At 38.2% G+C, this 14175-nt stretch overlaps 1 protein-coding gene across 1 annotated transcript in view; it reads right to left on the bottom strand.

Annotated features, from left to right (window-relative positions):
- Window positions 1-14040: 14040 nt before the first annotated feature.
- HMMR (hyaluronan mediated motility receptor) overlaps window positions 14041-14175 on the bottom strand; it is a 29166-nt gene continuing 29031 nt past the window's right edge. The window contains exon 18 of the mRNA XM_061188432.1: window positions 14041-14084. Coding sequence (XP_061044415.1) covers window positions 14065-14084 — 20 coding nt within the window. The 3' untranslated portion in view covers window positions 14041-14064. The remainder of the gene's footprint in view (window positions 14085-14175) is intronic.

The following is a 14175-nucleotide window of genomic DNA, read 5'->3' as shown; positions in this document are numbered from 1 at the left end:
TGTTAGGGCCATTTAGGCCACTGTGATAACTTTGGTTTTTATTCTTGGTGTCTCTGCACATTGCACTACACCACCACCCACTGAATAACCTTTTTAAGACATAGATCAGATTGTTTTCCTACTTTCTTACAACCTGTCGATAACTTCTGGTCTACATGAGCATACATGATCTTTGTCCCACCTTTGACTCCACTCACATTATCAGCCTCTCTCCTCAAATAGACATAGACAGACATACGTAGACACACAGACACACACACACAATCTTAATTAGGCCTCCATGTTTTCCTTTCTCACAGCATTTTATACCTTTATTTTTTTAGTGTTTTTTATGTGTGATTACCATCATTTACTTCATGTCTGTCTCCTTCCACTCAACTATAAACTTAAGTTTTTCACCTCTGTGTATCAGCTCCAGACTCAGCACCTGGCACAGAATGGATATTGCCCTCACACATGCACGGCATCCCCATTATCAACATCCCCCATCAGAGTGGTACATTTGTCACAACAGATGAATCTACGCTGACAAATCATAATCACCCAAAGCCCATAGTTTACATTATGGATCACTTGTGCTGTTGTACAGTCTATGGGTTTAGACAAATGTATAACGACATGTATCTATCACTGTGGTATCATACAGAGTATTTTCACTGCCCTAAAAATCCTGTGCTCTGCCTATTTATTCTACCCCACCCTTCACCCCCTGGCAACCACTGATCTTTTTACTGCCTCCATAGTTTTGCCCTTTCCAGAATGTTATATATTTGGAATCATACAGTGCATAGTCTTTGCAGATTGGCTTCTTTCACTTAGAAATATGCATCTAAGATTCCTCCTCTAGGACTTCGCTGGTGGCACAGTGGTTAAGAATCCGCCTGCCAATGCAGGGGTCACGGGTTTGAGCCCTGGTCTGGGAAGATCCCGCATGCCGCGGAGCAACTAAGCCCGTGCGCCACAACTACTGAGCCCGCATGCCACAACTACTGAAGCCCACGCGCCTAGAGCCCGTGCTCCGCAACAAAGAGAAGCCACTGCAATGAGAAGCCCATGCACCACAACCAAGAGTAGCCCCCGCTCGCCGCAACTCGAGAAAGCCTGTGTGCAGCAACAAAGACCCAAGTCAGCCAAAAATAAATAAATTAATTAATTAAAAAAAAAAAGGTTCCTGCTCTATGTCTCCTCATGGTTTGACAGCTAGTAATTTTTAGTGCTGAATGAGCTTCCATTGTCTGGAGGTCTGGATGTACCACAGTTTATTTATCCATTCACCTACAGAAGGATATCTTGGTTGCTTCCATGTTTGGACAATTATGAATAAAGCTGCTATAAACATATGTGTGCAGGTTTTTGTGCAGACATTCCTACATTTTTTTCCATCGCTTTGGCTTTTTGAAGATACCAATGATGATACTAATTATCTGATTATTTTCTTCAGGGAGTCATTTAATATTCCACTAAACTTTGTGTTTTCTGTAAAGTGAATTTTTTTTGAGACTTGATTAGATTGACGATGCTGTGTATTCCATATTGTATCACATTAGATGACAAAAGGTCATCTCAATATTAGTGATTATATGTTTTCCAATTTGTTAGAGTGGTACATTTTTTTACCCTTTGCAATAGTAAGTAATCTTTGGGGTCCTACTTTGGAATCTGTAAATATCCTGAAACCTCACAACTTTCACCTACTTGCCTCCATTGATGTTCCTCATCTAAATCAATTATTACATTGGATGCGGCAAAGTGGTAAAGATGGTGTTTGAATTCATGAAATTCAGTGAGCTCACGTAGGAAGAGAGTGTGGATAAAGAAGAAAAGGTTAATCCCTTACTCACCCCAACAGTTACAAGTCTAGTGCAGGATGGTCCAGCAAAGGAGTGAGGAAAGAAACAGGTGAAAGGAAAACCAAGGAAATGGCCTCAGCGGTCTAGAAATGAGAGCTTTCGAGAAAGAGGAAGTTGTGAATTAGAGTAAGATGGAACTAGAGAAGTGTCCATAGGATTTGGCAAGATAGAATTCACTGGAGAAATTAGCAGGAGACTTCACAGAGGACTGGGGACAGAAACCAAACTACAGTGGGTTAGAGTAAATGAGAACAAAGGAGAAAGAGCCATACTATGTACCTTTTTCAGAGGTGGCTTTAAGTATCTCTAGCTTAGGCATGTCAATAAACATTTATTGGCTTTCACAAATTTTACGTTTATTTCTCTTCCTTTGGCCATTTCTCTCAACGTGAGCTTTTTTTTTTTTTTTAATGTCCTAATGTCAGTGGATTATTTTTTTTTAATTTATTTAATTAATTTATTTTATTATTCTTGGCTACGTTGGGTCCCCATTGCTGCACGCAGGCTTTCTCCAGTTGCTGCGAGCGGGGGCTACTCTTCGTTGCGGTGTGTGGGCGTCTCATTGCAGGGGCCTCCCCTGTTAGAGAGCACGGGCTCCAGGCGCGCGGACCCCAGCAGTTGCGGCTTGCGGGCTCCAGAGCGCAGTCTCAGCAGCTGTGGCGCACGGGCCCAGTTGCTCCACAGCATGTGGCATCTTCCCGGACCAGGGCCTGAACCCATGTCCCCTGCATTGGCAGGCGGATTCTTAACAACTGCGCCACCAGGGAAGTCCCTCAACGTGAGCTTTGAAGTATAGCGTGGTGGGATAAGATCTTGAAATACTAACCTTCATGGTTTTTACATTTCTTACTGCACTTCCTTAATTTTTCCTACCCAGATGGCAAGCATCCGTAGAGCCAGGAGGAGAATTAGGATGATTCAAGTGAAAGTACACAGAAACAGCAAATATTTTTTCTGCTGTTGTTATTCTCTTGAATCTAGAGCTAACAGGGATTGTGAGGTGAATGGGGGAGGGAGAGGATCAATCAATTCCGGCTCAGGGAGAATGGATAAACGTTACTGTGACTGAGATGGAGATAGAAGGTATTGAAGCCACCCTCTCTGTTGTAACAGTCTCCAGAAAATCTAGTCGACAAAATTTGATTTGTGATTGAGGTTCAGATGACTTCTATGTTAAAGGACTATTGAATGAGCTAGACTTGGAGTCCTAGCTAAAACCTTTGTAATGAGAGTAGATGTCTCAATGTCTTTAGACTCTGGGGCCTTATCTTTCACACTGCCTCCACCCTCCTGGGCCCCACCCTGTATAATGTGGTGTTCATGTAGAAGTCATGAATAGCAGCAAGAAGAGAGGATGTGGTAGAAGGGTTCCAGGGATAGTGGGGAAGGTGGCAGGGCAGCCCAAACTGCAGACAATCCCCTCTTGTCAGTAGTGTGGAGCATGGACGGGTATTCACGGTTAAGGGCTATTATGGCGACATAGGGCCCGAGTGGAACTAGACATGTCCCAAGCTTCTCATCACTTGGATTTTTAACTGTCAGCCCAACACACACAGGCCAGGTCCTGCATGTTCCTTGGCAGGCAGCATGGCAAAAACCTTGAGGCAAAAGCTTGGAGGCTTAATAAACAGACCGAAGTTTAGCTCCTTCCTCCCAAAGAGACCTCATCCACACCTTCAATACACTCTAGCCTGGCACTCCCTCAGGAATGCAGTCCACTCATACCAGAGCTGAATTCTGAAAGATTTAAAATCTCCCCCTAGATATCCTCTTCTTTTGCAGAAAGCCAGGACTATTACTACTACTATTACTACTACTACTACTGCTGCTGCTGCTACTACTACTACTACTACTATTATTATTAGCAACTTTATGGAAAGCTAACCTCATTGGCCACTCACTCACGTAGTTGGTGTAAACCCTTGCTGGTCACTTATTATCATCTGTACCTTCATCCCCATAACACTATTAAAGCTGCGCTCCTTTTTCTTCAGAGTAGTTAAATGAGTTTGTAATGTTACATTTATAAGGATGACTTTCTCGCTATACTGTAAACTCTGAAGATAGGAATTGTCTTGGTTCTTTCTATAGCCTCTAGCACAGTGGTTATTTAAAAAATCTTGATAGCTGCTAAATGACTCTAACATTCTGGCAGATCTCACTGATCCTAAAAATCAATTACCATCTGCACACTCATCATTTCCAGATGTGTGTGTCTAGCTCAGAGCCTTCTCCTGAGGACGTATGTATGCAAGATTCTACCTGACGTCTCCACTTCCTCAAATTCAGTGTGTATCAAACCGAAAGTGTCAACTTGTCTCTGCAAATGTGCTTTTTTTCACCCAAGTTCTTTATCTCAAGGAATAGTATGGTCTTTCCTCCAACTGCCCAAGCCAGAAAGCCTTGAATTCTTCCTCAGGCCAGGGGCCATATTTTACCCTTACATGGAGTATTGTCTTTTTTTTTTTTAAAGCAACTAGACAGTGTCTAACTATATACGAGGTATTCATAAATAGTACTGGATGAATAGTCTGACTTCAGGTTTATTCCCATTCAATTAATTTCCTACTCAGCAGTCAGAGTGATGTTCTGAAACATGTACCTGTTGCTGCTCTAATACCCTTTAATGGCTCACCATTGTCCACAGGTTTAGATCAAACTCTTATTGCATGTTTTGCTCTTTATGATTCACACAATCAGATCTACTTACCCTTGCAGTTTAACTCCTCACCACTCTTCTGCTGGTGATACTGAATGTTCAGTTTCTCAAATATGCCAAACTCTCCTACCTTCCCATTTCATGTTATTTACATTTGCACTGAGTCCTCATACCCCCACGCCCCTTCATCTGACTCACTCCTACTAATTCTTGAGGTTCTACCTTAGCACTCACCTCCTGACCTGACCTGGACGAGGTTAGAGACTCCTGGCTAGATCACTAAGGCACTTAGTTAATCAAGGACTACATTGTCTTTTGCTACCAAACAGTTTTGTAGAGAATATTCTTATACTGAATTCTATCCATATTTGTATGGATATCTGAAAGATTAAGTCCTAGAAGAGGAATTTCTGGATCAAAGAGCACATGATTTTTGACTTTAACAGATACTGTCAAGACGATTTTTATGGGGACTTCCTTGGTGGCACAGTGGTTAAGAATCCACCTGCCAATGCAGGGGACATGGGTTCGAGCCCTGGTCCGGGAAGATCCCACATGCCATGAAGCAACTAAGCCTGTGCACCACAACTACTGAGCCTGCGCTCTAAAGCCTGTGAGCCACAACTACTGAGCCCGTGTGCCACAACTACTGAAGCCCTTGAGCCTAGAGCCCATGCTCCACAACAAGAGAAGCCACTGCAATGAGAAGCTCGCGCACCGCAACGAAGAGTAGCCCCCACTCACCACAACTAGAGAAAGCCCACGCGAAGCAACAAAGACCCAACACAGCCGAAAATAAACGAATAAATTAATTTTAAAAAAAGATGATTTTTATGATTAAGTTGTATGATATGCCATTTCCTCCTACCTTCACCTTAGTGTATCATCAAAGTTTTGATCATTGTTAGTCTGATATGGACAGATTAACATTTCATCTTACTTTGCATAACTTGGATTAACATTTCATCTTACTTTGCATAATTTTGAGATTATCTTCTCAAAAATAAAGAACATTTGCATTTCTTCCTTTAAGTTATATCTGTATGGATCTGGTTTACTTATTGATTTAAAAAAGCCTCTAATCAGAGGAAATTTGTGTTGTATGACTTTGTGTTTGTCATTTTATTATGGAATTTTTCTACATCCAGATTCTTTTACTTTTTAAGAAATCACAGCTATCTTTTCTGGCTTCATAATCTTCTTTAGAAAGCCTCTCCATTTTGAAATTATAAAGACATTCTCCCACATTATCTTGTAATATTTTCTAGTTTTTTTAATTAAAAAATTTTTTATTAGAGTATAGTTGACTTACAATGTTTTGTTAGTTTCTGCTGTACAGCAAAACAGAAATAGAGTCACAGATGTAGAAAACAAACTTATGGTTCGCGGGGGGGTGGGGAATCGCAGCAGGGTGAGGAGGGATAAATTGGGAGACTGGGATTGACAAATACACACTACTATATATCAAATAGATAACTAACAAGGACCTACTATATAGCACAGGGAACTCTTCTCAATACACTGTGATAACCTATATGGGAAAAGAATCTAAAAGAGAGTGGATATAGGTATATAGTTTGTTTTTTTTTAATTTAAATCTGGAGTTTATTTTTAGTTCGAGAGTGAGGTAAAAGATGCAACTTCTTTCCAACATGTGGAAAGCCAGTTATCTCAAAATCATTTGTTGAATAACCTACATTTTTAGGAAATTCCACCATTGTTATTTTAATTTTCTTTGTGAAGTAGAAGTTGCTATCATCTGCTGAGGGGAGGTGGTAAAGTCTGAGGTTTGAGAAAAATTTAAAATGGGAAAGAAAAAGGAACAATAATGTTAGATGACATTAAGAGCCTAGTTAAGGTGGAAAGCAGGACCTTGCCATGGCCACCAACTCTGAAATTAGAAGATTTTCTTTAGTAGTGCTTGACGGCCTGGGTACAAAAGCATAAGATACAGACATTTGAATTTGTGAAGTGTTGAATTTTAATAGGAAGGTGAGAGGAAAAAGAATGGAAAGATAGAGGGCAGAGTGATGGAACATTGAGTCTAAGATAAGTAGTAAAGGGAATTAAATAGAAGGTAGTCTGGTAACAACTCACTCTAAAACCTTGTGGCTTAAATGGCAACATCTATTTTGTCCACAAATCTGTAATTTGGGTAGGGTTCAGCGCAGGCCATTCATTGCTGCTCCACACCTGGGGCAGCTAACTCCAAGGATGGGAATCAACTGAAAGTGAATGGCTTCCAAGAATGAGTACCCAAGAACACCAGGGAGACACTGTATCATCTTTGATGAATATGGTAGACAAGCTAACGACTCCACCACATATGTCCACATCCTAATCTCTGGAACCTGTTAATAGGTTACTTTACATAGCAAAAGGGACTTTGCAGACATTAACTAAATTAAAGACTTTGAGATTGGGGGATTATACTTGATTATCTATGTGGGTCCAGTGTAATCAAAAGAGTCCCTGTAAGAAGGAAGCAGGAGGGTCAGAATCAGAAAAGATGTGACAGTGGAAGCAGAGATTTGAGTGATATGCTTTGAAGAGGGAGGAAGGGGCTATGGACCAAGGAATGCAGGTGACCACCAGAATCTGGGAAAGACAAGGAAACTGATTTGTCCCGGGAGCCTCCAGAAAGAATGCAGCCCTGCCAACACCTTGATTTCAGCCCCATAAGATGCATCTTAGACTTCTCACCTCCAGAATTTTTAGATAATAAATTTGTGATGTTTTAAGCCACTAATTTTGGGGTCAATTTGTTACAGCAGCAATATGAAACTAATATAGATGACTTAGCTACTGAAGTTACATAGTGCCACTTCCACTATAGTTAATGGGCCTTCCCAATTCACGGGGTGGGGAGGAAACAGACCACTGTCTCCCAGTGGAAGAGAATGTCACTTCAAAGAAGAGCACGTTGGTTAGGAGATATTATTGTGGCCATCTCCGGAAAATATTATCTGCAGTAGAAGGAAAATTGGGATCAACTTGATTAGTTAAGACCTATATGTTCAGAAGCCCAGTCTTCAGGAGCTGAGTACCTGTAAATCTTTATTAGGGCTTAACCGTGAACATTTTCCAACATGTGGCTTTTCAAGATTGGGTGCTTCTCAGAAATTATAGGCACTCTGGAGTGGTGTTAGCAAAAATATGGGAATATATTTTGAAGCTGTTCCAAATATCTATTAAAACTGCTAATAAATGGAATTTAGTACTTTATATAATGAGATAAAGGGGTTGTTTACCATTTCATACTCGAAGGATTGTATAATGCTGGGGATGAGAGGGGTTAGGTGGGGACAAGAAAAAAAGGTTTGGGACTTGACATTCTCAATCTGAAACCATCATACATGTGGTACCAAAGATTCCTCCTAACAACTGTCCCATTTTCCTCATAATCTCAAAAGGGAAGAAATCATTAGACATCATTACAAAAAGGGCATATTTTTTTCCCTTAAGGGATTTTCTTCTGTTAATAATTAAAAAACAAACACATTCTGAAACCCTCCCCCCAAAACAAAGCTCAAAATTTTCTAAGAATGAAAACTAATTTCCTTTGAACAAATCTTAACTAAAAATAATGCATGTAAAAATGAACAGGTCTTACTAGAGTCTGTCACACAGAGTGAAGTAAGTCAGAAAGAGAAAAACAAATACCTTATGCTAACACATATATATGGAATCTAAAAAAAAAAAGGTTCTGATGAACCTAGGGGCAGGACAGGAATAAAGATGCAGATGTAGAGAATGGACTTGAGGGCTGGGACAAAGTGAGAGAGTAGCACTGACATATATACACTACCAAATGTAAATAGATAGCTAGTGGGAAGCAGCTGCATAGCACAGGGAGATCAGCTCGGTGCTTTGTGACCACCTAGAGTGGTGGGATAGGGAGGGTGGGAGGGAGACGCAAGAGGAAGGGGATATGGGGATATATGTATACACTGTGCTGATTCACTTTGTTATACAGCAGAAATTAACACAACATTGTAAAGCAATTATACTCCAATAAAGATGTTAAAAAAAAAAGAATTAAACACACACACACACACACACACACACACACACACAAATGAACAGGTCTAAGGTCAATAAAAAATAAATCTAAAAAAAAAAAATCCCCAAAGACCCTAAAAAGTTCTTCAGAAATAAAGCCATTTAAAACCAGTAGCCCAAGAGACAAGGATAATCGCAATATTAAAACTTTAGTTTCAGAATGAACTACTTTTTAAGAGCTCTACTGAAGTATAACTGACATAATAAACTGTATGTATTTAAAGTGTACAATTTGAACAATTTGGTATGTTTGATATACATAATACATACCCATAAAGTTGTCACCATAATCAAGATAGTGAATATATCCATCACACACAAAAGTAATAATGTCACCTTTCTTATTCTTGATATTGCTAGTTTATGTATTTTTATATTCTCTATCAGTCTAGCTAGAGGTTTATCAATTTTATTGGCTTTTCTCAATGAATTATTTTCATTGATTTTTCTCTATTGTTTTTCCATTTTCTAGTTTACTGATTTCTGCTCTGACCTTTATTATTCCTTTTCCTCTACTTACTTTGGATTTAAATTGCTCTTTTCTTTCTCATTTCTAAGGTAAAAGCTGAGGTCATTGATTTGAAACCTTTCTTTTTTTGAAATATAGGCCATCATTGAAGTAATTTTGTGCTAAATCTGCTTTAGCAGCATTCCACATGTTTTGATATGTTGTGTCTTCACTTTCATTCTGTTCAAAATAGTTTCTAATTTCTCTTTTGATTTATTCTTTGACCAGTGGCTCACTTAAAAGTGTGATAATTGATTTCCAACCATTTATGTGTTTTCCAGAGACTTCTGTTATTGATTTCTAATTCAATTCTATTGTGGACAGAGAACATACTTGGTTTGACTGGAATCCATTTAAATTTATTGAGATGGTTTTCATGGCCCAGTGTATAACCAATCTTGGCAAATTTTGTGTGCTCACTTAAAAAGTATTCTGCTGGTGTTAGGTGATGTCTATAAATGTCAATTTGATCAAGTTGGTTCAGAGTATTTTTTAAATCTATGTTCTTTCTCATTTTCTATTTATTTGTTCTACAATTTAATGAGGGAGGCTATTGATATCTCTGACTATAATTACAGATTTTTCTATTTCTCCTTGTAAATCTATCAATTTAAAAAAAAAATTTTTTTTTTAATTTTTGGCTGTGTTGGGTCTTTGTTGCTGCGTGAGGGCTTTCTCTAGTTGCGATGAGCGGGGGCTACTCTTCGCTGCAGTGAGCGGGCTGCTCATTGCGGTGGCTTCTCTTGTTGCGGAGCGTGGGCTCTAGGCACGCGGGCTCAGTAGCTGTGGCTCACGGGCTTAGTTGCTCCGCGGCATGTGGGATCTTTGCAGACCAGGGCTCGAACCCGTGTCCCCTGCATTGGCAGGCAGATTCTTAACCACTGTGCCACCGGGGAAGCCCAAATCTATCAATTTTTGATTCATGTATTTTGAGACTACCACTGGGTACATAAATGTTTAGATTTTGGCCTCCTGATGAACTGACTCATTTATCATTATGAAATGAACTTCTTTATATTCCCGGTAATATTCTTTGCTCTGAAATCTATTTTGTCTGATATTAATATAGCTACTCTAGTTTTCGTTTTCAATTGGTTAACATTATCATGGCATATCCTTTTTTTTTTTTTTTTTTTGGTGGTAAGAATATTTAACAGATCTACCCTCTAAGAAAATTTTAAGTGTAAAATACAGTATTTTAATTATAGGCATGATGTTGTAGAGCAGATCTCTAGAACTTACCTTGCACAACTGAGATTTTATGCCTGTTGATTAGCAACTCCCCATTTCCCCCGCCACCCAGGCCCTGGCAACCACCATTGTACTCTCTGCTTCTATGATTCTATTTTAGATACCTCATATAAGTGGAATCATGCAGTTTTTGTCCTTTGGTGATTAATTTAGTTTACTTGGCATAATGTCCTCAAGATTCATCCATTTCTTGCATATGGCACGATTTCCTTCTTTTTAAAGGATGAATAATATTCCATTGCAGGTATGTATCACATTTTCCTCATCCATTCCCACATCTTGGCTATTGTGAATAACAATGCAATGAACGTGGAAGTGTAAATATCTCTTTGAGATCCCGATTTCAGTTATTTAGGATAAATACCCATAAGTGGGACTGCTGGATCATATGGTAGTTCTATTTTTAATTTTTTGAGGAAGCTCCATCCTATTTTCCACAGCGTCACACCATGTTAAATTTCCACCAACAGTGTATAAGAGTTCTAATTTTTCTACATCCTTGCCAACACTTACTTTGCTTCTCTTGTCATGCAGAAAGTTTTTAGTTGCATCTAGTCCCACTTGCCCATTTTTGCTTTGCTTGACTGAACTTTTGGTATCATAACCAAGAAATTGTTGCCAAGACCAGTGTCATTAAGTCTTTTCCATGTTTTGTTACAGTAGTTTTAGTTTAAAGTCTTACGTTTAAGCCTTTAATCCTTTTTGAGTTGACTTTTGTGTAGTGTAAGACAAGGTTCCAATTTCCTTCTTTTGCATTTGGATATCCAATTTTCCCAACACTATTTGTTGGAGAGACTATTCTTTCCCCATTTCCAAAGGGAATTTGTCTCTGTATTGCTGTTGAATCAGTGTGTTTGTGAGAGGAAGGAGGCACCAGGTCTTCCTATCTCTTCAGCATGGTGTATCTTTTAACACCCTTGTACTTTTCACCTGTTTTTGTCATTATATTTGAAGTGTATTTTTGTTGGCAGCATAGAGTAAAGTCTTGCTTTTTAATCTAATTTGATCATTTCTGCATTTTAATTGAGGTATACAGACCATTTACATTTAATGTGACTATTGACATGGTTAAGTTTAAATTCATCATACTGCTATTTGATTTCGTTTTGACCCCTCTGTTCTGTTTCCCTCTTCCTCTTTTTCTGCCTTTTTTTGAATTAATTGAATATTTTTTTATGATTCCGTTTTATCTTCTTTGTTGGTTTATTGGCTACAAGTGTTTTATTTTAGTGATTGTGTTAGGGTTTACAGTACACATTGTTAACTTACCAGTCTGTCTTCAAGTAACCTTATACCACTTTACATATAGTATAAGGAACTTACAATCATATACTTGCATTTCTCCCCTCCTGGGCTTTGAGCTATTGCTGTCATACTCTAATTTTAAGTATGTATAAACTACAGACCACATTGCTATTCTTTTTGTTTAAACAGTCAATTATATTTTAAAGACACTAATAAGAAAAAATTTTTTTATGTCTGAAAGTAAGTTTTCATTTTTGCTTCTGAGAACTATTTTTGTTGAGATAGTTTTGACAGTTTTTCTTTATCATTGCTTTTCAGCAATTTGTGATGTTTCATATTTACTGTTCCTAGAGTTCTAGTTTTCATCATATTTGGAAATGTTTCCACCAGTATTTCTTCAAATGATTTTTCTGTCCCCTCCTTCTATCTTCTGGGAACTCCGATTACATATATATTAGGCTGCTTGAAGTTGTTCCAGAGCACCTTGGTGTTCTGTTCATTTTTGGAATCTTGCTTTGATTGGATGTTGCTTTAAAATTTACTTTTCTGAGTGCTTGATATTTTTATAAGCCTATACATTTTCTTGAGCTTTGTTCTGGGATGTAATAATTAAGCTTCTTAGAAAGAGTTTGATCCTTTGGTGTCTTCCTTTTAAGATTTATTAGGTGGGACTAGAGCAGTGCTCATTTTAGTACTACTTATTCCCCAGTACTGAACACTTCTGTATCCCCTATTCAATGCCCTATTAATCATGAGGTTTTCCAGTTTGGCTTGTGGGAACAGGCAGTATTTTCTAGCCTGTGTGAACTTTGAGCACTGTTACTTTTAATTTTGGAGGGTGGTTCTTCCCTAGGCTTCAGGTAGTTTCCTTATATATATGACTAGTCAGTATTCAGGTGATGACTGGAGGGACCCTTTGTGTATCTCCAGAATTCTCTCTCCCTGCAATTTTCTCCTTTCTGGTACTGTGTCCTGCAATCTCTAGCCTCTTCCATCTCCCCAGGTCTCAGTTCTGTATTTTCAACTCAGTTAGTTCGGTGGGCTCTGCCTGGGTTCCCCTTCCCTGCATCATAGTTTGGAAACTCTCTCAAGGCTGTAAACAGCGAGCAGTTGTAGGGTTCACCTTGATTTTCCTAAACTCTAAGGGATTGTTGTGTTTTTTATCTCATGTCTAGCATTTGGAAAATCATTCTTTTGTATATTTTGTCATTTTGGATAGTTTTAGGGGTGTGCGTGTGTTTTTGTGTGTGTGGAGGGTAGGAGGAGGAGCAATAAATCTGATCACTGTTACTCCATCTTGGCTAAAAGCAGAAGTCTTGAAATATTTCATTTTATTAGACAATTTTTCTAATTTCTACATTTCCTCTGAACTTAATGTATGTATGTATTAATATCTAATAAAATAATTTATTATGAAAAGTTATTCTTATTGTAATAGTCTCTGTTGGTCCATCAATGGGGAAACATTACAAAAAAGATGACCTATAATATCATACCAACTGTGTTAATCAGATATTTTAGATGGAGAATGACCACTTTCTAAGTACTATATTACCATTAGTGATTCTGGAGACAAGTTGGGGAGGGGAGGGCGGAGACAATAAACACACCTGAAATAGAAGGATTAATGTAACTTCATATAATACAAGTTGTATAATTGGGTCAATGAGTTAATGTGTGATTTTAGTTCATATTACATAAATATAAATCAAACACCCAGGAATCAGGCAGATGCCAAGCAGCATAAGACAAATTCTCTAAAGAGGTTATGAGCAGAGTTTCTAAGAATTAACTGCAGTTTGTTAAAAATGCAGATTTTCAGACCAAATCCCAGATTTTAATTTAGGAGGACTGGGATGGGGTCTAGGAATCCATAAATTATTAACCAACTCAGTGACTTTGGTAAGAGATAAAGAGGTTGCTACAGAATTAAGCATACCTTTATTTCTTACTTGAACTGGAAAAATGGATGATGGGTAGGACAGAATGAACATTATTAGAAGAATCAAAATAGAGGCAAGACCAAGCCAAGGTATTTTAGCCCTTAAGGTTCAGATTAGAAAAGGCCTCCAATATCAAACTAAAAAACCTGGGGATTAGAGTCTTGAAATCACCTAAGGTTTCAGAATACGGAAATAATAGTATGAGAGTCAACATTTTTAAAAGAATATTGACTTGATGGGATGAGCTGCAAAGCTGGAAAGCCTGTCAGAAGGTTTAGAATGAGGTAATAAGGGCGAGCATCAAGGAGGAAGTGCTGACAATAGAAACTAAAATGTCAGAGACATTTAGTAAATGTAAAAATTCTGAACTTCCTTTCACATATGTAAGGACAGGAAGTTAATATTAAATACGAGATTTAAAAATATTCATTACAAACAATAATAACAAAAGTAGCAACAATAACAATAAAAATAGTAAGAATGAAATAATCTTCAACAGGTTTTTCAGATGTTTACTTGCATGATTCTTGAAACTCCATTAAGAGCTCAGGAGCAGTTTGTATTGCCTGAAAGGAGTATTAAACAGCAGTGTTAGTTTTCTAAATTAAAATGAATTCGTCAGTCATTATGAACTAAAAACAGGCACCTTCTATCTTC

This window comes from Eubalaena glacialis, chromosome 4 (assembly GCF_028564815.1).
Source record: "Eubalaena glacialis isolate mEubGla1 chromosome 4, mEubGla1.1.hap2.+ XY, whole genome shotgun sequence".
Taxonomy (NCBI): domain Eukaryota; kingdom Metazoa; phylum Chordata; class Mammalia; order Artiodactyla; family Balaenidae; genus Eubalaena; species Eubalaena glacialis.
This window is presented reverse-complemented; position numbering and strand designations above follow the sequence as displayed.